Genomic DNA, 22,500 nt, shown 5'->3' on the forward strand with positions numbered 1-22,500 from the left:
TACAGACACAAGCAATTACAACCCGCTGTTCAAAATAACAAGACCATTTGTAAACAAATTAGCCTACACACATTAATGAAAAACAGAAACGTCTGCTTGAAAAAAATAAATAAAGAACACATTCGGAATAATGGGCAAAGTCCCGCCAACACCCCAGAGCCTAATTTCAACTCCTTGATTACCGTGGCGATTAAATATGCGTACAAATTCAAAAATATGCCCTTCTTGAAGTTTCTGACATCGTAGAAGACACAACAAACAGAGTATGCTAATCAGGAGAGGAAAAGACCTCCTGGAGGAGAGAGAGGAGGAGCGGGATGGATGGGAGAGAGAGAAAGAGAGGGAGTGAGGGAAGAGGAGAAGAGAAAAACTCTCACGCAGCAAATCGGTTTCATACTCCAGATTTGAAATGAACAAGCAAGAGTGTAATGAGCTTCTATTTATACTGTTGTCCCTAACAGAGGAGAAGAACACAGGACAGAGAGAGAGAGAGAGAGAGAGAGAGAGAGAGAGAGAGAGAGAGAGAGAGAGAGAGAGAGAGAGAGAGAGAGAGAGAGAGAGAGAGAGAGAGAGAGAGAGAGAGAGAGAGAGAGAGAGAGAGAGAGAGAGAGAGAGAGAGAGAGAGAGAGAGAGAGAGAGAGAGAGAGAGAGAGAGAGAGAGAGAGAGAGAGAGAGAGAGAGAGAGAGAGAGAGAGAGAGAGAGAGAGAGAGAGAGAGAGAGAGAGAGAGAGAGAGAGAGAGAGAGAGAGAGAGAGAGCGAGAGCGAGAGAGAGAGCGAGAGCGAGAGCGAGAGCGAGAGAGAGCGAGAGCGAGAGCGAGAGCGAGAGCGAGAGCGAGAGAGAGCGAGAGCGAGAGCGAGAGCGAGAGCGAGAGCGAGAGCGAGAGCGAGAGCGAGAGCGAGAGCGAGAGCGAGAGCGAGAGCGAGAGCGAGAGCGAGAGCGAGAGCGAGAGCGAGAGCGAGAGCGAGAGCGAGAGAGAGAGAGAGAGAGAGAGCGAGAGCGAGAGCGAGAGCGAGAGCGAGAGCGAGAGCGAGAGCGAGAGCGAGAGCGAGAGAGAGAGAGAGAGAGAGAGAGAGAGAGAGAGAGAGAGAGAGAGAGAGAGAGAGAGAGAGAGAGGGGAAGCTGGAATGTCAGCGTGCGTTTGGCTTTGTCTTCACAGGGAGCAGTACGCCAGCGACAGCCCACCCCTCCATCCCTCTCTCCCCCAGGATTGGCTGCTAGAAGCTGGGGTGGGCTCCCTCCCAATCACCCCTACCCCTCCGCTCTCCATCTTCCAGAGAAGTAGAGTGGCTCTCTGGGGCCAGTCTTGAATAGGTGGACACACCATGGAAGGGTTTAAGGGCTGCTGCTAACTACTCTGTGACAGTGGTACTTTAAATGGGGGGTGGTAAGCACAACATCGGACAAATCTTGATTAGGTCTTGTGAAATCAGAGCAATGCTGATACACGTGCTGTGTGTGTGTGCGTGTGTGTGTGTGTGTCTCCTACCCGCTGTCAGTGAAGAGGAACTCCAGGTGAGTCATGTAGACCTCCCACAGGGGAACACTGTAGCGCTGAGCCAGAGACAGAGAGATATTGTATACACTGTCCTCCAGGGTCCTGCAACACACAAACACACAGCTTGAATACAAACCCAAAACACCCAGCAAATAACATGCAGACACATTCTTCCCCCGTTTTGCTCTTTTGTTTCTCCATCTCACTCACACACCCCCCCCCCACACACACACACACACACACACACACACACACACACACACACACACACACTTACTCGGCCAGGCCGAGGATGGTCTGCTTCTTGTAGTGTGTGTCGCAGCTGAAGCGCTGGATGTCCACGCCCCTGCCCAGCCCCTGAAGCACCTGGGCCTGCGTCAGGTCCGTCAGACGCTCGTTATACACGCGCAGCTGACCAATCATCTTCCCCAGCTCCTCCGGCCAATCCGAGTGGGCCGACACGTGCTGGGTGACCAATCGGATCAGCTCCTTGGGATCAGCCTACAGGTGAGGGTGCCGAGAGAAGCGGGAGGGTCGAGAAGATGATGGAGAGAGGAAGAGGGATTTAGGGCCACAGTTCTAGTTTGCGAAGCATGTTTTTGGTAAAAGGTTTTTTGACTTTAGCTTAGCTAGCTAACACGTAGGAGATCCATATTCAAAGCCAGGCCTTCCTATACCACGCTATACTGTCCCCAGGCACAATGCCCTCCCAGCTGTCTGGGTGGGTGTTCTGGGCTGGAGAGAGACAGAGAAACACCTCGGCCCACATAGTTGTTGCTTGAAGAGTGTGTGTACGTAAGAGAGGTGTTTTCCTGGGTGTATCACAACAGCCGGGTTTTCACAAACCCTTGTCTCCACATGCCCCCACCCCCATCTCACCCCCTCCGCTTGCTCACAGCCCCCCTTAATGACACAATCAGAGAAAATAGCAGTCATTTTCTAAACAGTTCGGTGAGAACAGCGATTGTGCTTACTGCAGCCCATCATCCTGCTTTTTAAATTCACACCGTAGGTACGTGCACAGCTATTGTGTGAATAAAGCAATTACTTTGATTTATAAAAATCCAGCCACCCATTGGAAACCATGATATGAATTTCCTCTGAAATGTCCTCTGCAGTTCTCAGGGGGAATGAGGAGAGAACATCAGTAAATGTACTATAGGAACCATAATTACCTGCTTTACAATACCAGCCTGGGGGGAATTAGTTTGGGGACGCGCATTTGATTGCGACTGTGACAAGTGCTGGGGAGATGTGGGCGGCTGCTGGATCATCTTCATCACCCCTCACTAATTAAAACTAAAACAAGTGTCTGCTGTTAGTCTTGGCACCTCATTGGCTGTCGCCTGGTGCGGTAGGATGGCTTATTCGTTGGTCTCATTTGCATACGGTAATTATAGCTGGTAAAATGCTTGTTGACTTCTGGGTTTTTTCCTTGATGAGGGAGTTGATATGTGGGTGCGTTCAAAGACTGTCTGGCAACCGTCTGGTGTGTGTGTGTGTCCGTGTGTGTGTGTGTCCGTGTGTGTGTGTGTGGGATCAGACGAGGAACACCGAGAGGCAGGAGAGGAAGGGAGGAGGAGGGAGGAAGGGCAGAACAGAGAGGGAGGGACACAGGCAGAGTGACATAAGAGAAACAGAAGGAGGAGATGAGCTGATGATCTCATCAAACAGGCTGGATATGACAGGAGAATCCAAAGGCAGGAAGTAGAAGGGAAGGAGGGTGACTTAAGACGTGGAAGAAGGCCAGAAGGTGGAGGAGGAGGGAGGAGAGAGGGAGAATGAGGAATGGCCGAGTTCTTCAACACTGACAGATCTTCAGAGAACTTCTACCTGCCATTCCCACACTTCCAGAGGCAGAGAAGAGAGGGAGGGAGGGGAGAGAGGGGGAGGGAGGGGAGAGAGAGGGGGAGGAGGATGAGATGAATGCTCAGCAGCGGTGGGCTATGGTGCCAGGGTCCACCAGACTGACAGGGAGAGAGAAAAAAAGCAGAAAAAAAATAAGAAAGAAAAAAGACAAAGCGAAAAGAAATAAAATAAAAAATTCTCTATGGCGTCAGTGTGTTGGAGGTTTGACGGACAGGGCTGTGTTTGAAGGCCTTGTGTGAAATTAGCCTTTCGTGATGAAACACCACTATCCCACTCCCTCCCTCCCCACCCACCCACCCCCTCCCCACTTCCCTGCCACCCCTCCCTTCATCACTCCCATCCTCCCTTCACTCCATCTCTATCTCGTACATGAGTCCCTTCAAAACTCTCCATCGCTCTCTCTGCCCATCATTCGCCATTGTTCTTCTGTACCCTCCCTCCCTCCCTCCCTCCCTCCCTCCCTCCCTCCCTCCCTCCCTCCCTCCCTCCCTCCCTCCCTCCCTCCCTCCCTCCCTCCCTCCCTCCCTCCCTCCCTCCCTCCCTCCCTCCCTCCCTCCCTCCCTCCCTCCCTCCCTCCCTCCCTCCCTCCCTCCCTCCCTCCCTCCCTCCCTCCCTCCCTCCCTCCCTCCCTCCCTCCCTCCACATGTTATTCTGCTTTCCGAGGGGAAAAAAGGAAACTAAGCATTTTCTTTGAGGACATGAAGAGAGCCAAATGAAGCTGTATGACCACACAATGACAAGACCCCCCCCACCTCGCCGGAGGCTCTCCTCTGCCTCTCACGCTGGAGGAAGACGGCCATACTCTCTGTGCACACGAGACACATCCATCCACTGAAAGGCCAGATGTGTACAGTGAAGTGATGCCGAAAGATCTCTTTTCATATCTGTGATCAGAGGGCAGAGACACAAGCACGCACATCCACACACACACACCCACACAAACACACACTCCACTAATAATGATCATTATGAGTCCTACTTCTATCTAACGTGGGTCTCAGAGCACTTTACATCCAATTGGGTAATTAGGGCCATGGCTGTTTGGATGTTGGAGTGTGCTTTTAATGGGAATTTGTGTCTGTCTGCAGAGGAGCGAATGTCCTATTAAGGCCCATGTGCTTCTAATGTAGGGTGCAGGGGGGGGGGGATAGATCCAATGGATAATTATTTAATAATCAAATTAAACTTCACCCCACTAATAAACCCATCACGTATGAAGAACATGCACTTGCTACAGACCTACACTAATGGATGCTTCACCCATTGGAGAGCTTTTTAAGTGTTTTCCCACTGAAAAATTGTGATAGGCTTCACCGAATGGATTGGGAATTGAGAATGGGGAGTGGGTCAAAATGACCTCATTAGATCTATAGATACCCCATCAGAAGTATTTGACAGATTCATCTCAACACACCTTTTCAGGTTCAATATGGCAAGCACAAGTGCTGTGTGGCAAGGTCAAGTCTGTTTACTGTTGACCCAGCCCTATTGTCCAGTAGGAGTGCAAATTCTAGTTTGACCAATCAGATCCATCTTTATTACAAGGAGTGTTCATGTTAGAGCTGTCATGTTTTAAATGCGAGTCTCCTTTAATACATCAACCACTTTAAGTACATTAATGTTCTAAGAGAATGTGTGTGTTCACGCGTAGGCGCTTGTACATGTGCATGTGTAGGTGCATGCACGTGTGTGTGTGTGTGTGTGTACGTGTGTGTGTGTGATCAATACGTCCTGGCTGCTGCAGGGGGAAGATAAATGGTTGAGTGAAAATCTCAATCTCTTTACTCAGCAACCTGTGATACAGTGTCTGCACACTCACTGCAACAATTATGCAAAACAAAACACACACACGCTTCTGCAAACAGCTAAACGCACGACACACCCACCCTCAAACAGCAAGGCTGAGCAGACACCAGCACCAGCAGAACAATTATGCTAAGGGCCTCTTCTTTTTGCAAATGAGCGTTTTAGTCAACATAATGAAAACTCATCGAGCGCGAGAGAGCGGGCAGGAGATCGGCTCATAGTGCCTGGCGGCACGATGAAATCCCATTCGCTGCGTCACAGAACGGGGCGTCGTTCCTTCATGCCTACCAGCTGTGATAGGACGTCACAGAGGAGCACCTTGAGGAGACTTCATAATGGTCCGTAAGGACGATCCGCAGCCCTGGGCCCTCTTGGGCCCTCAGTCCCACAACTCCAGGCAGTTCAACGACTAAACCACCCATTCCAGAGTTACAAGAATCCCAAGTAAATCTGCTCAAACTCTTGAGTGACCCGCCAGACGTTCAAGTCACAGAGCTGCAACACAGATGAAGCGTCTGCTTGGCATGATCATGTGTTCATTTAGCCGATGCTTTTATCCCTAGCAACCGACGGGGGGGATTCAAACCTGCGTCCTCTCAATCAGTGGTTAAACGCACGACCGCTGAGCTATACAGAGAGCCGGAGGTAGTAGATGAGACAGATCCAGCCTTCAGCACTGCTGTTCACAAAGAGCTTGGTTCGCTGTTGTCGGGTTTACCCGTTGTGGACAACACATCGCACATAAAAACGCAGTTGCCGATCCTCTCATGCGCCAAGTAAAGAGATAGGAAACGTTTTGCCAGCTCTCCCAGCCCTTCCTCAGTATCTCTCTCAGCCCTGTAGTGACAAAAAAACAGACTCCCGCCAGGACAATGGCGGTGTGCTCTTCAAATGGGGAGGAAACATCCTGTTCCATCTTCATTTGCAATGCAAAAAAACACCCCAAGATGGCGAAGCCCTCACTCAGGCTCCACGCAGGTCTCTCACTCTCAGTCTCTCGCACGCCCATCCGCACAGGCTCTCGGAAAGGGAATATCACACGCGGTGTGTGCATGCCTTCCGCAGATAAGACAGCAAGAGGGCGAGGGAACGAAAGGGCTGGAGAGAAACCCGTGATTAATGGTGGAGAGAGATAAAGCACACAGGCCGCTGGAGAGAGGGAGTTGAAGAGAAGGAGGTGGGATGATATGTACAGAGAGGACAGATAGATTATGGAAAGCACATTAGAGGTGGAGAGAACAGGGAGAGACAGGCACGGCAAGAGCCTGAAAGAAAGAGAGAGAGAGAGAGATAGAGGGAGATAGAGAGTGGGAGGGAGGGAAGGAGACAGAGAAACAGAGACGGAGAGAAAGAGAGTTCTTGTTTATATTAGTGTTTTGCACAGTAAAACCTGGTGTCAGCTCATCAATAGGAGCAGTCAAACAGGCCCTGGAACCAGCAAGATAACAAGCACTCCCACACAGGGGAAAACAGCTCTGTCGAAAAGAACACTTAAATAAAAAAAAAGAAAAGATTAGGAAATGAAGGTAAAACTATGTCAAAGTGACGAAAGAGAAAAGTTTGAATTTTTTTTTAAGAAATGGACTTCCACTTCAGAAGTTCTAGAGAAATGGGGACGACCAGACATTAGATTAGAATGGAGAAAGAGCAGTGGAGAGTGTGTGTGCTTGTGTGTGCCCGTTCACTGGAAAGATGGAGGCGGTGGTTAGAACGACCTTGAATGTCAGTAGGGACACACTTATCCACCACTCTGACTGCTTTTCATTTGGGTTTTTTTTCTCCCCTTCCGTTCTTTATTCTGTCATTTCTTCCCTTCCCTCCCTCCCATGTTAAAGCCCACTAGAGGCCCAGTCCACTTCAGGAAAAGGTCAGTGCTATTTCTCTTTTGCTAGCTCGCTCTCGCTCTCTCTCGCTCTCTCTCTCTCTCTCTCTCTCCCTCTCTCTCTCTCTCTCTCTCTCACTCTCTCTCTCTCTCTCTCTCTCTCTCTCTCCCTCCCTCCCTCTCTTTCCCTCCCTCACTCGTCCTGCCCTCTATGGAGGGGGATGAATGTTTTAATGGTAGTACCCTCTTCCTATCAGTACAAGATGTCCACAGCAGTTGACCTATTGAGAGAGTATGTGTGTATGTGTGTGTGTGTGTGTAGTTTATTCACTTTGTGAAGTGTATACATTGGGAAGTAACACGCCGAGAAGGTAGAGAAGGGAGTATGGGCAGAGCAAGAAGACCAAGTAGGAACAGAGAAAAAAAAGAAGGGAGAGAGAGGAGGAGGAAAGCAGAAGAAGAGGAGGGGGAGGAGGAGGGGGGGGGCAGGTGATGCAGCAGGTGGGCAGGAAAACAGGTATATCTGGGCCATGCAGACACAGGAGTCAGGACAACCCCAATCAAACACACACACACACACACACACACACACTGCTACTGCTACTGCTACTACTAATACGACTACTACAGTACTACTCACCCTGTAGAGAGTATGGCTCTTGTCTTTGAAGCAGGGGGCCAGGTGAGTGTAGATCTGCAGGGAATAGTAGTAGGCAGCCAGCTGGAGGGACAGAGCCGAGTGGCTCTGCTTCTCAAAACACCTGTTGGCATCCAACACCTGGACACGCAGGGAAGCCAGCGTCAGACAGCCTGCCTGCTGCTCACCTCCACACACACTGTTCTCATGGCAATGTATCGACGGTGCCTTCAGAATGATCAGTGCGTTCAATAAAGCATTTGACATGAGAGAGATATAGAGAGATACAAAGAGGGAGAGGGTGAAAGGAGGGAGGGGGTAGGGGAAATTGGAGGAAAGAAGGAGAGACAGGTGGATATTGTGTGCGCGTGCGTGTCTAACCTGAGGCAGGGCCAGTAAGTAGGCCAAAGCCAGCGTCATGTCCCTGGGAAACGCATCGTTGGCCAGCTGCAACAACACTGGAGAATGGAGGGATGTGAGAGAGGAGAGAGGGAGGGAGAGAGAGAGAGAGAGAGGGAGAGAGAGAGAGAGAGAGAGAGAGAGAGAGAGAGAGAGAGAGAGAGAGAGAGAGAGTGAGAGAAAGAGAGGGTGAGAAAGACAAAGAGGGAGAGAGAGAGAGGGGGAGACTGATGAATATTTTATTCTAAACACCCCAGCCTCATTGTATTATCCCTTGTGTCTTGAAACCTGGCGACAGGCTATATCAGAAACACCCCTCTCTGGACGAGACAAGAGAGAGGGAAGGTAAAAATAGAGAGAGAGAGAGATAAGGCAGGAGGTGGGAGAGAGTGCTCTTCAAACCCAGCATCATTAACAAAGCCTCCTGAGTGGTCTTGTCTGCCTGCGCATCTGTCCACTGGTCTGTCTGATCTATTTCTAGAGCATGTTCCAGTCTGTCTGCCTGTCTCTTTGCCTGTATGTCTGTCTCTCTGCCTACCTGTCTTTCTACCCTGGAGGGAAGGGTGTAGTCTGTAGTCTGTGTGTCCAGACGACACAGAGTAGACGTCTCAAACCCAGAGCGCTGGTGGTGTGGTCCTGACCCGACACCCTGTACTGTCACCCTGCACTGTCACCCTGCACTGTCACCCTGCACTGTCACCCTGTACTGTCACCCTGCACTGTCACCCTGTACTGTCACCCTGCACCCTGTCACCCTGCACTGTCACCCTGCACTGTCACCCTGCACTGTCACCCTGTACTGTCACCCTGCACTGTCACCCTGCACTGTCACCCTGCACTGTCACCCTGCACTGTCACCCTGCACTGTCACCCTGCACCCTGTCACCCTGCACTGTCACCCTGCACTGTCACCCTGCACTGTCACCCTGCACTGTCACCCTGCACTGTCACCCTGTACTGTCACCCTGTACTGTCACCCTGTACTGTCACCCTGTACTGTCACCCTGTACTGTCACCCTGTACTGTCACCCTGTACTGTCACCCTGCACTGTCACCCTGTACTGTCACCCTGCACTGTCACCCTGTACTGTCACCCTGCACTGTCACCCTGCACTGTCACCCTGCACTGTCACCCTGCACTGTCACCCTGTACTGTCACCCTGTACTGTCACCCTGTACTGTCACCCTGCACTGTCACCCTGCACTGTCACCCTGTACTGTCACCCTGCACTGTCACCCTGCACTGTCACCCTGTACTGTCACCCTGCACTGTCACCCTGCACTGTCACCCTGCACTGTCACCCTGTACTGTCACCCTGATGCAGAGACCCACCACACACTGCTTTGTTCCTATCTATTCTAGACCCTTCCAAACTGCGGGGGCAAACCCATGTCCATAATGATATCTATCATCCAACACCAGGTAGCCCCCAGCAACCAGTGCTAGGCCAATGTTCGTAGGGCCTCTGGGATTTGGAGCCAATCTAAGCCAATCACAGCCCTAGGCCAGGACTAGACTACAAACAGTGTCCCAGGATGGTGGAGGACAGACAGTGTTGGAAATTATGACAGACAAACACACACAAAACAAAGGCCAACCACTAGGCCCAGAGACACTCAACACATACTTGAAAGGCAAGCACCACCCTAACCTGGACAGAAGACCACTCTTACACAGGAGCTCTTTGAAGTAGGAGCACAACAAACCATCCAGCGTGAGACACAAGAACACAGAGTGGAACAGACAGAGGCGTTCTGAGCAGCGGATTGACAGACAGACAGGCAGGCAGACAGGTTGGCAGACAAACAGACAGCTTGCTAGGCAGAAGAGACAGGCAGATCGGTAAGCAGAGAGACAGACAGATTGGTAGGCAGAGAGACAGACATGCACACAGACAGTCCGACAGGCAGACAGACAGCCAGCCAGACAGACATGCAGGTCGACAGACAGACAGAATGAAAGACAGATATACAGACAACTAAAACACAAACCTAAACGAAAAGGACTGCAAACATTTTCAAAATGAACAAAATCTACACACAGCTGCACCTGTCTGCAGTGTTATTGACACATAACCCTCTCATATTAAGGATGAGACAAACAGATCAATAGAGAATAAAATGTGTTTGCTCCAACCCTGAACGCTAATGCAACAAGACTTTGGTTGTATCCATACATCAGGCCTCTGATGCCCTGCTATTCCACCATGACACTGTGTGTGTGTGTGTGTGTGTGTGTGTGTGTGTGCGCATGTGCATGTGTGTTTACGTATGTCCATTGATCTGGGGATGATAAATTCATCTACAGATAAACCTGAGGCAGTGCTCGTGAGTGTGAGTGTGTGTGTGTGTGAGAGTGTGTGTGTGTGTGTGTGTGTGTGTATGAGTGAGATTTCACTGGCTCAGAGAGGCATAACCGTTTCCTCCCTCTCTCCTGGTCCGTCTCTTTTCTTCTCTATCTGTTCCCCTCCAGGTCCCAATAAGCCCCACCTCAGAGAGGGCTTAGTACACACACCCCTCCAAACACACTGATAACATCAACACAGAAAACCACCACAGGGCCAAACACCAAACACACACATGCGCACGCACACCCGGGCACGTACCTGCGCGCACACACACACACACACAGAGTCCATGCATGCCCCAGCGTGTGAGCAAACCGAACAACATTGATTAGAGGAAGCGAAGACATTGACATTGATTACGGTATCACTTGTGTAGGAGTGTGGAAAACACGCGTCCAATGTCACCCCACTCAGCTGTGTGTGTGTGTGTGTGTGTGTGTGTGTGTGCACGCGCAGTCACTCCCCTCGGGCACTAGTGAGTCCAATATCAGTTGAATACGTATCTGCTGCAGCAGACTCCCTGATCACAATCACATTGAGTTTGCTCCAGTCTTGACAACATTAATTACTGCGACCCTTATCTGGCCCAGGTGAAAATCTATATATTTATTTTCTAAAAGGCCACGTTGAAGTCTTCTGGAGGACGTGTTTTTTGGCCAGACAATGCAGCAGTCATTAATCGAGCATTGTTATCGGGCGTCGCCGGCTGTCGTGACCAGCGCTTCTCTTTCCCCACACGTCCCGGTGACGCTCTGAGGGAAAGGTGACTTCTAAGACACACGTTCATTTCCATAAATGAGGGAGGCCTCCGGACTGAAGATGGATATGCTCAATGAGAGAGTGTGTGTGTGTGTGTGTGTTTCCCTGGGCGCGTGTGTTCCCTGTGTGCGTCTGAGTGTAAAACCGAAGGGTGACAATGTGTGTGTGTGTTCCCTGAGGGTCTAAGAACACAGGTATACACCTCGAGCTCGGTATGTGCCCACCATAAAGAGTGTGTATCTCAAATCCGGCGTTTTGCCATTTGCATCTGCGACCGTGTGTGTGTGTGTGTGTGTGTGTGTGTGTAACAGTGCCGTGGCATTGATTTCACGGGCAGAGGCCATCCATCAGGCAGCGCGTAGCCTTGATGTTTTGACTCACTGCTATCTCTCTGGTATCACAGCCACGCATAGTTATTTACTGTTGCCGTGGGGAACGTGGGTATACATTAATGAATCAATATGATGCTATTCTTCCCAACGTGTCCCCAAAGGAGCGCTGGGGCTACTGAGAGGATGGATGAGGGAGGAGTAGAAATGTCAAAGGGGGAGGGGGGGGGTCTGGGGGAGCAAACAAGGTTGACCACTCTCCAAATACCAGGGAGATGGAACACTCAGAGGAACGCACGCACACACATGCACACACGCGCGTGCACACACATACACTCACGGCCCATTCCAAATGTGACAAGGCGAAGAGATTCCTTAGTCTAGAGCACTTAAAGACAAGTCAACAAAACAAGAGACTCAAACACACATACACACACATGTCCCTTTTCATATTTTCTCCTCCGCACCACCCCCTTCATCTGCTCCATACTTAATTCTCTCGCTCTATGACTCTATCCTTCCATCTTCTCTTCCAATGTAAGGTAGCATCTGGTCTATCAGCAGCACCGAACATTATGGCAATGTCTGATATGGAGAGACGGCCGATGTGTGTGTGTGTGTGCGTGTGTACCTTATGGAGATACTACTTGGGGCTAAGAGGGCGGACTCATATCTGGAGACTGAGAGCTTGGAAATCAGGGCTGACAGTGACTCAACTGTGTGCTCACCACACTGGGCTTCAAGCACCCATCTCTTTCTCTCTATGTCTCCTCTCCTCCTCCATCACCACTCTGTCTGAGTGGCTCTGAGTGTGTCTGCTTGTCTCACTCACTAACTTCCTTCAACTCTCCAACTCCGTCTCTGCACATATTTCCATACCCTTGAGTATTTGTGTTTGTGTGTGTGTATGTTTGTGTGTGCTCGGGTCCTCACCCTCGGTGGCAGGGAACACGGTTTGTCCCTCGGTCTTGGTCTCGGCCAGTTTGCCCGTCCTCAGCAGCACCTCAGCAAAGTCCTCCTGGGTCACGGCGTGGTAGGACGAGTACACATCCTCCCTCTGCCAGGAAGTCAGGACACACCGACAGAAAGTCAGGACACCCCGACAGGAAGTCAGGACACAGCAACAAGAAGTCAGGACACAGCAACAGGAAGTCAGGACACAGCAAGAGGAAGTCGGGACGGTGGGAAAGACACAGAACACACAAACAGGAAGGCAGGGTAACTCCATGATATTTAATAGCTCCATTATAGTCTGAGTGATATGGAGACAGCTGGTTAAGCTCTGCTATTCAGGACAAGCAGTCATTATCTTTAGTATCTCCACGGTACCATCCTTTGTAACAAAGCACCAGTGCACTCTAGACGCATTGTTCATGTAAGAAAGCTCATCTGAGGGGAAATCACAGGGCTGACTTAAGATTAAACATACTGTTCATAGTAATTGGCCGAAATGATTGAAAATCCTCTAGATTTCCCGTGCAACCTGTAGACATATTTTCAGCGAAGGAACGAGAGCCGCGTTGCGTTTGGGTTTATTGTGTAATCGTCACTGATTTTCTTTCGGTTTTATTTGCTTTTATGATATTTTCTCTTGTGTTTTTCACATTGTCATTCATTATTTCTCTGGCCACCCATCCACCTCCCTCACTCATCACTACTCCATCCATTTCCCTGTCTACAAATCAGGCCCTTAGGACTATCCAGGCCCTCTATTGACAGCTAAAAGCAGTGAGAAAGGTCAAAATGACTGCATTGATTGACTGACTGATATATGAACAGAAGGGGGCAACGACTATTGATAGACGAATGGATGGATGTATGGATGGAGGGAGGGGAAGGAGAAGAGGGCTTAAGAGAGGCCCATTAAAATGTCATGATGGGAGAAGAATGACGCCTCCTCCACTCCTGAAGCTACCCCTATGATTTGTGTGTCTGTTTAAAAAGCCAAGTCATAGCCTGAGGGGGTCTGTCGGCCATTTTGCCCACATAAAAGGTTAGTGTCGTGCTTTTTAGTTGCAAAGTCAGTCTATCGATATTGTGTTTCTTTGAATTCGGGAAGTTAGTGCTCTCTCTGCCCCCATCTCTTTGAATCTGTCTCTTTCTTTTTCCCCGACTTTCCCTCCTCCTCCGTCTCCTGGTGACTCATGTCTCTGTGTTTATCGCTTGCTTCATTTGCAGTGTCTTGGCACCGGCCCCCCCGTGGACGTTCTGGAATCATCCGCCTGTGCTCCAGGACAGGTCGTGGAAATCCCAAATGATGAAGTGAAAACGGACGTTTTCGTTTTTGCGAAGGATTTATTCGTGGTGACTAAAAGATTCCATGTGTTGTGCTGTGTTAGTGCGCCAACGGAAAACGACTGCCCCCAGGATGAGGCTGCACCAATTTCGCAAAAGGTTTTGGGAAGGAAGAGGAAGGGAGAGAGAGACAACACATTGTTGTTCACCACATCGCATGTCCTCATGAGGCACAACCTTCTGATAATCAGATAAAGAAGACGTAGCTTTAGGATTGTTTGCGGAAACGAGAAAACAGTGACTTACGGTTCGGGGGGGGGGGGGGGATGAGTAGGGAGATCATTTGAGAGAATTAAGAAGCTTGAGGGGTAGTCGGAGGAAAAGAAAAACAAATCTTCTAAAAGGAGCGAGCAGCCGGGAGACTCACCGGGTCCACATAGGGGTCATCAAACAGGCCCTGGTAGAAAGGACTGCAGCCCTGCCTGGCCGCGTCCTCGTTCTCCCTGCTCTCGCCCAGCCTGGAAGATCCCGCCCTCTGACCCTGAGGAGCCATACAGCTTGGTTAAACATTCATGAAGCCTCATAATACCAACACCGCCTACCCCTCCTGCATTCCCCAGGGCGGCCATTTTCTTTCTGCTTGTTGCCTTCTCTGTTAAAGAGCTTGGCTCTTCCAGGGGTCCTGAGAAGTCATCAATCCCCGCCCCCCCCGTTCCTCTCCTGCCCCTGGCGCCAGTTCCTCCCAACCCCCCTGCCCTCAGCAACCATGAAATATTGAAATAGTCAACAGGCCAGCTCATAAAAAATGTAGGAGATGGGTTCTTGATTGGTTGTTTTTTGGAAGAAGCTTCTAGAATATGGGGATCGGGGAATTGGTCAGTCCAACGCACAATACACAGACGCATGCATGCATGCATAGACCCACACAAACACACACACAAACACAGTCTTAATGGAGTCCACGGCCAAGCGCCAGTTGAGTTAACAACTTGAAGCTACATTTTTTATGACAGTGCAACTCCTGAATGCTCAATCATACCCCTAAATTAACAGTGACTGGATGACACACACAGACACACACATGAATAAGCCCGCAAACCTTGGGTCGGAGGTAGCTGAGAGAGTCCCTCCACCAGTGGTGGTCACTGACGGCGGTCAGCACAGCCTTGGTGGTCAGCCCGGTGGTGGTCAACACCTCCATGGTCCTGGCCGTGGTCCTGTGGAGGAGGTCCCCGGCCCCCCCCACTGAGGGGCCCCCACTGGAGGCACTGGCCAAACTAGCCTGGGGGAAGGGGGGCGGGTGGCAGGCGGTGAGTGAAAGCAGGGGGTGGGGGAACACGCCGACAACAGAAACAACAACATCACAGGGAACGAGAACGCTCGTGCAAGACGACGCCATGGCGACGTCGGCTCTACGACGACATTGTTTTTTTTACTGGCTGACGGTGAAGTGTGTGCAAACAGGATGGGTGACTGGAGGTGATCCAGACTGCTGTGCTTGTTCTGGGGGCGCATCCAGGACGGGGAGACATGATGGAGTTGGGGAGGCCACGGCAACAACAGTGAGAGGAGAGATGGGTCGGGGCCAGGTCGTTTACTCTCTCACATCAATACTTTATTCAGCGGGGGAGTGAGTGGGGTAACAAAACACAAACACATCCAGACAGAGACCGATAGACCGACAAAAACACAAAACACAGAGGCAGACAGACCCACACACACACACACGCAGGCCGACACACAGACTGACACACAAACAGATTGACAGACGGACCGACACACGCACATGCCCAGAAACTCACACGGAACAAAAGCTGTCAAAGGACTCACAAATCCCCATGCAGAAGGCCCACACAGAGGAAGTGTGCCGAAGGTCATCAAACATTAACATGTGCTCATGGCATCATGAAGACCGTCTCCACATGAATAAACCAGCAGGGCTGAGGAACCCTAATACTGGATTTACTGCTCATCAAATATACACCACACACACACACACACACATTCTGGCATGCACATAAGGACACGCACACAGTGCATCTGTAAATAGAAGGACATACAGTATCACCACGGTGGTGCGCACACACAAGCTGACAGTTGAACAAGCTTGGAGGCCCACGCACTAAGCCAGATGGGCATACACACACACACACACACACACACACCCACCTGGTATGACTCTGTCTCATCTCCCTCTACATCACTCTGGGTATTAGTAGGCTCCATCTGATAATTCACTGCCTGGTACAACACCTAAAGTAGAGAGAGGTGGAGGGATGGGAAAGAGAGAGACAGAGGCATAGAGAAGATTGAAGGTGAAGATTAAGGTAAGGTGAGAGGTCAACTTTGTCAAACTTTATATATATATATATATATATATATATATATATATATATATATATATATAGGCTTAAAAGGTGACTGGTTAACAAGTGTCTGCAGGTAGAGTAAGGTGAAAGGTGTGTGTGTGTGTGTGTGTGTGTACCTGTGTCTGCAGGTAGAGTAAGGTGACAGGTGTGTGTGTGTGTGTGTACCTGTGTCTGCAGGTAGAGTAAGGTGACAGGTGTGTGTGTGTGTACCTGTGTCTGCAGGTAGAGTAAGGTGACAGGTGTGTGTGTGTGTGTGTACCTGTGTCTGCAGGTAGAGTAAGGTGACAGGTGTGTGTGTGTGTGTGTACCTGTGTCTGCAGGTAGAATAAGGTGACAGGTGTGTGTGTGTGTCTGTGTACCTGTGTCTGCAGGTAGAGTAAGGTGACAGGTGTGTGTGTGTGTGTGTGTGTACCTGTGTCTGCAGGTAGAGTAAGGTGAAAGGTGTGTGTGTGTGTGTACCTGTGTCTGCAGGTAGAGTAAGGTGACAGGTGTGTGTGTGTGTGTGTACCTGTGTCTGCAGGTCGCTGGAGGCAGCCAGCAGGCTCTGGATGCTCCCGGGGGGGCAGTGCGTGAGGGAGAAGGCCAGCAGCTCCTGGCGAGCCCCCATGTCCTGGTAGCCCTCACACTGACCCAGGAGGCTGCACACCTCCCAGCCCTCTCTGTGGCCTGGAGGAGAGGGAGAGAAAGAGAGGGAGAAAGAGAGAGAGAAAGAGAAAGAGAAAGAGAGAGAGAGAGAGAGAGAGAGAGAGAGAGAGAGAGAGAGAGAGAGAGAGAGAGAGAGAGAGAGAGAGAGAGAGAGAGAGAGAGAGAGAGAGAGAGAGAGAGAGAGAGAGAGAGAGAGAGAGAGCTGGGTAAAAGCTGCGGGGTTACAGTGTTGTGTCAGCCCTGTCTGTGTCCATCTGTTCCTAATCAAGCCTCTTAACCAGAGCACTGGGGTGCATCTACAACACCAACAGTTCAACTCTTAACACACACACACACACACACCTGCTCATCCCTCATCCAAGGGCAAGCAGGTGCGACCTCCTAAGGTTAGAGATTCAACACCAACAATGTTCCACTCAAAAAGGTTAGCATCATATTCAATGCCAGCCCATTGTCCTCTCCTATGTATCTGCCTCTAGGAGCCCCATAATCCATCCCAGTATGCATTTACACTCCTGTTCTGACTTTATCATAGTCGGCAAAAAAACACCCCAAGAAACCTCCGGCAGCCTCAACTTTGCCTCTGACAAATGGATTTGATTATGCTCACCGGCTTGGCAGACAAAGAACAGTGCGTGTTATCAGATCATACAGCCCCCCCCACACACACACACTCCCTCATCTCTGCTACTCAGCACAGCGCTCTGGGAAACTCGCACTGCCGATAACACTCTCTTTCTCAGCCTGTCATTGGCCGAGCAGCTCATTTGGGGGAAAGAAGGAAGGACGGCTGGATGTTGGAAACAAAGCCAAGGTTTAATACTGGCAGTGACTGAGTGGCTCCACAGTACCAGTTGGTTTTTCAGGAGTCCTAAATTAGCCAGACAGTTTCTTACTAGGTGGATTCCGCTGGCCGTGTGGCATAGCTGTACGTAGACCAGACCCTCTTTCAGGTCATCATTCACGACCACAACCCCGCTATGAGGAAACCAGCGGTGGTTATGTTCCTGACCACAAACCAACAAGTAAGGGAAGTGATCTGTGCTCCGGTTTCCGACCACAAATAACCTAATGGAGGAAGTTCCTTTTTGAGCTCCAAGACACTTGGACCAGAGGAGGGGGTGTATGACCACCAGCCCGGCCTTCAGAGAACCCTGCCCTACAGGCCTGACAGCGTGCTCCTCGTGGACTGTGGGAGAACGCATGTTTGAAGGCCGTCCTAGCAGGAAGAGTCCTACCTGTAGCAGAGTCCAGACAGAGGCCTACCTGTTGCCATGAGGTCCTGGCAGTGGATGTAGGAGGCCTTGAAGTCCAGACACTGAAGGGCCTGCTCTGCCAGCAGAGTCAACACCTGGCCCTTACGCTTGGCCTCGTCCTCACCTACACACACACACACACACACACACACACACAAAGACAGGCAGACAGACACACACAAAGACAGGCAGACAGACACACACACACACACACAAAGACAGGCAGACAGACAGACAGACTAAGATCAGAGAGTGATAGGTGACATTGATATCAACTCTTTCAGAACGTCATAGTAAGATCCTGTCTTCCTCTTGATGTAAGAGAGATACCAGCAAAAACAAACGCTACAAAGCTAAACCACTTTAAACACTGGCCTCAAATCCCTCTAATCAGCCTAACATCAAGCTTAATAATCTCTTATTAAATCTTAGCTGGCACGTACACACGTACACACACACTCTCAATCAGAGCATACGGCTTCTAAATGCATTAGCTGAGACGAGGTCACACAAACGCAGACAAAATATAAATATATATATATATATATATATATTTTTTTTACAAGAGGCTTATTTCCTCCTACACTAATCTCAGTGCCGAGAAAATTAAAAACGAAATAAATAACCCTGCAATAAACCTCCAAATCTTGGCTGGCTTCTCATAAGAAGTCATTTTCGGGGGTGAAAGAGACAGAGAGTATTAATGTTAACATAACATTCATCTGTGGCTTTGGAAGGGCTTTGATCCCAGTCCAAGCAAAACAAGCACACACCCCAAGCCCTGTGATCAGACATGAATCTAGAATGTGTCTTATAGACAAACCTGTACATTAAAGATCAAAGGGGGGGGAGATATATAGGGGGAGATGGGATCGAAGTGTGTGTGTGTGTGTGTGTTTACGTGGGTAGAGAGATGAGGTCTTAACTATTGTTAAAAGAGTCTTGGTCTTGACTGTAACCAGTGTAAAGTGGCGTGAAAGTGCAGTCGTGACCTCAATATACGAGGGTTGGTGTGTATTCAGAGGATCGATTGCGCTGTATTTTAAAGTGTCTGTGCCTTCATCTTCAATTCGTCATTCGGTGTTCTCCTCAAAGCCAGCCTTTTTCTTTTGAAAAACAACAATTGCACTGGTTCAGTTCACCCTGGAAACATCTGGAACAAGCCACCACTCGCAGGCTTCCATCCGGCAGTGTGTGCTCACCACTCCTCCACCTTCCACTGGCTGTAGTCACGTCAACCTAAGCCTAGCCGAGCGCTTAGTCTGTGCATAGCATAATTGAGTTGGGTACACTACAGGTCTGCTGTGACTGAGGCAAAAGCCCTGGGGGTGGGGGTGGGGTACTTGGTGATGATGCCCCCTCCCCTCCCCTCCTCCATCAAATCAGAACCAGAAGGCCCCTAGGCTGTGCACACTTCAAAAGCTTCCCCTTGCTTTTATTTATTTGTTTGGCAATTTGTTTATTCCGACTCTCTCCGGCACAAACACTGCAGGCTGTTTTGCCTCAGAGAGAGAGAGAGAGGGAGAGAGAGAGAGAGAGAGAGAGAGAGAGAGAGAGAGAACTACAGAGAGAGAGAGAGAGAGAGAGAGAGAGAGAGAGAGAGAGAGAGAGAGAGAGAGAGAGACTAGAGAGAAAGAAAGTGCCAGTAACCAGTGAATGGAAAAACATTTGTTAGGACTGTGTGCAATGAAGTTGAAAAATCTATCGCAATGAGTTATTTCCTTTCAGTCGGTATTGAAAATGATCAGATAATGTTTTAAAGACCAGGAGAAAAAAAAACGCACCATAGTAAGCTGATCTCCAAATGCAGAAGATGCAGTTGTGCTCTCCGAAGGGTGGAGGCAGCTAAAGAGGAGACCCTGCTGTCTTCCTGCTGTGATTCACCAGCTGAGTTTACACACAACCTGTTGTGTTCTGTTATCGGTCAGACTTCAAAAACAAACTAAATAAAACTGCCGGTGAGCTGACCTGTTTTTGTTTCACGGTCTATCCCCCAGGCCTTGTTAACACTATTTACTAATGTTCTGGTGCAGAGATGCCACCTGTATTTTTCATGACACCTAACTAGGAGACGTGAAGTCTAGAGACGGGAAGTCTGGGTGACCTTCCCAGGTGACAAGAACTCTTCCAGAAGAGACAGTTGGTCTGAAGGCAATGTGCATTCAACTGTATTGTTCTAAGGAGTTAACCAGTAACAGAAGAGATTTGGTATAGCGGCATGTCTGTAGGATAGACTAATTACTTTTGAGAACTGTCATATCTATAAAATGGTCTTTTGAAGAATGTTCTTGGGGGTTCAGGGCCATCAGCTGGGTAGTGCTGGTGGGCTGGATTCTCCTTGTTCCATTCTAGAATGCTAGATGGAGCTGTATGGAATTGTCTTTGTGTTATTGTCTTATGTTGTGTGTCGATGATGTTATGTTGATAACGTTATTATGTTTACGCCATACGTCAAATAAACATTAACTCTGTACTTCACCCAACTTCAGTTATAACGATTGATTCTCTCAAAAACGTCCACGACACATGTCACACTTATATATTTCCCCTCTCTGTGTGTCAGGTAAATACTTCCCCTGAGGTTTTCACCATATATATCCATCCCTTAAAAGGGTTCACACATATATCCTTCCCCCCAGGAGTGTCACACATAAATGCTTCCCCGGGAGGGTTTACCTGCCACTCTGAGCAGGGTTGCCAGGTTCAGCAGGAGAGATGACTGTTTGTAGGCCGAGGAACACTGGGAGAAACACTCCTCCACCAGGGACAGGCGGTTGGAGCGCAGGCGCACTGAGGAGGGAGAGAAGGATGGAGGAAGAGTGAGGGGGGGTGGGAGAGAGTGGGACAGGGGGAGGTGAGAGAGATCTTACAGTCAATAACAGTATTTAATATCATCGGACACAAAAGATTCTTTATCTCCAAGGTGACACATCATGGAGGGGGATATTACCCCCCCCCTCACCTCTGTGAGAGCCCTGTCTGACCTGTTCAACTGGAGGGGGGGGGGGGGGGGTTGAGACAGCACGGCGAAGGCTGTGTATGTGTAAATAAACACTGCAAGGGCAGATCAGGCTGTAGGGCTGACCTGAGTTGCCATCCCACACCTCACACACCCTCCCCACAGCCCCACTCCCTCCCCACAGCCCCACTCCTCCCCACAGCCCCACACCCTCCCCACAGCCCCACTCCCTCCCCACAGCCCCACTCCCTCCCCACAGCCCCACACCCTCCCCACAGCCCCACTCCCTCCCCACAGCCCCACTTCCTCCCCACAGCCCCACACCCTCCCCACAGCCCCACACCTCCCCACAGCCCCACTCCCTCCCCACAGCCCCACTCCCTCCCCACAGCCCCACTCCCTCCCCACAGCCCCACTCCCTCCCCACAGCCCCACAACCTCCCCACAGCCCCACTCCCTCCCCACAGCCCCACTTCCCTCCCCACAGCCCCACTTCCTCCCCACAGCCCCACACCCTCCCCACAGCCCCACTCCCTCCCCACAGCCCCACTCCCTCCCCACAGCCCCACACCCTCCCCACAGCCCCACTCCCTCCCCACAGCCCCACTCCCTCCCCACAGCCCCACACCCTCCCCACAGCCCCACTCCCTCCCCACAGCCCCACACCCTCCCCACAGCCCCACTCCCTCCCCACAGCCCCACACCCTCCCCACAGCCCCACTCCCTCCCCACAGCCCCACTCCCTCCCCACAGCCCCACAACCCTCCCCACAGCCCCACAACCTTCCCCACAGCCCCACAACCTCCCCACAGCCCCACACCCTCCCCACAGCCCCACTCCCTCCCCACAGGCCCACTCCCTCCCCACAGCCCCACACCCTCCCCAAAGCCCCACACCCTCCCCAAAGCCCTGGCTGTTTGCTGCCCCTTTAGTGTTCCTGTCAACAATCTTTCAGTCTGTCTTTATGTCTGAGGGAGACTGAGGTAGAAAAAGGTGAAAGGGGTGTGGGGTCGGGGGCAGAGGGCGGGGATGTTGGCTGAGGAGGGCAAAGAACAAATAACAGTAGAAAGTGTGTGTGTGTAGCTTGGGGAAGGACCGTCTGAAAGTGTTGGCAGCTGTGGTTGACAGCTTCGTTTGCAAGTAGCTGAGAGGACACAAAGTGCTCCTGGGTACAGGCAAGCAAGCTCTCTCTCTCTCTACTGATCGCTCTCTGCTCTCTCTCTCTCTCTCTCTCCCCCGCCCTTCTCTCTCCAGTTTTCTCCAGTTTGTATGTACCGTATATCAGGAACAAACTCCCAGAAAACTGCATGTCTGCTACAACTCAGTTCTTTTAAATCAAGGCGGAAGACATTTCTGTTTGCTGCTACATTTTACTAAATCAAATGAGTGTTTTTTCTCATATTTTACGCTGCACTGTAATGTTTTTTTTTTTTTATACTATTTGAGCTTCATTTTCATTTAACTCTTTTCATTGTGTTTTTGTCTTTTCATATTGCCTTATGTTGTCCTAACATTTTGTCTTGATGCCTTTTATCTTTTACATAAAGCATTTTACATTATGGGTCTTCCC

The 22,500-nt window shown here is 50.3% G+C and overlaps 1 protein-coding gene across 1 annotated transcript in view; it reads right to left on the reverse strand.

Annotated features, from left to right (window-relative positions):
• Nucleotides 1-1,484: 1,484 nt before the first annotated feature.
• LOC146260789 (NBAS subunit of NRZ tethering complex-like) overlaps nt 1,485-22,500 on the reverse strand; it is a 59,433-nt gene continuing 38,417 nt past the window's right edge. The window contains exons 32-42 of the mRNA XM_084668568.1: nt 20,648-20,761; nt 17,982-18,095; nt 16,579-16,736; nt 15,871-15,954; nt 14,801-14,983; nt 14,129-14,242; nt 12,400-12,523; nt 8,013-8,089; nt 7,635-7,772; nt 1,775-1,998; nt 1,485-1,599 (exon numbers count right to left, since the gene is read on the reverse strand). Of these exons, the coding sequence (XP_084524694.1) occupies nt 1,485-1,599; nt 1,775-1,998; nt 7,635-7,772; nt 8,013-8,089; nt 12,400-12,523; nt 14,129-14,242; nt 14,801-14,983; nt 15,871-15,954; nt 16,579-16,736; nt 17,982-18,095; nt 20,648-20,761 (1,445 nt within the window). The remainder of the gene's footprint in view (nt 1,600-1,774; nt 1,999-7,634; nt 7,773-8,012; nt 8,090-12,399; nt 12,524-14,128; nt 14,243-14,800; nt 14,984-15,870; nt 15,955-16,578; nt 16,737-17,981; nt 18,096-20,647; nt 20,762-22,500) is intronic.

This window comes from Hypomesus nipponensis, chromosome 12 (genome assembly GCF_054491055.1).
Source record: "Hypomesus nipponensis isolate SF chromosome 12, ASM5449105v1, whole genome shotgun sequence".
Lineage (NCBI taxonomy): Eukaryota > Metazoa > Chordata > Actinopteri > Osmeriformes > Osmeridae > Hypomesus > Hypomesus nipponensis.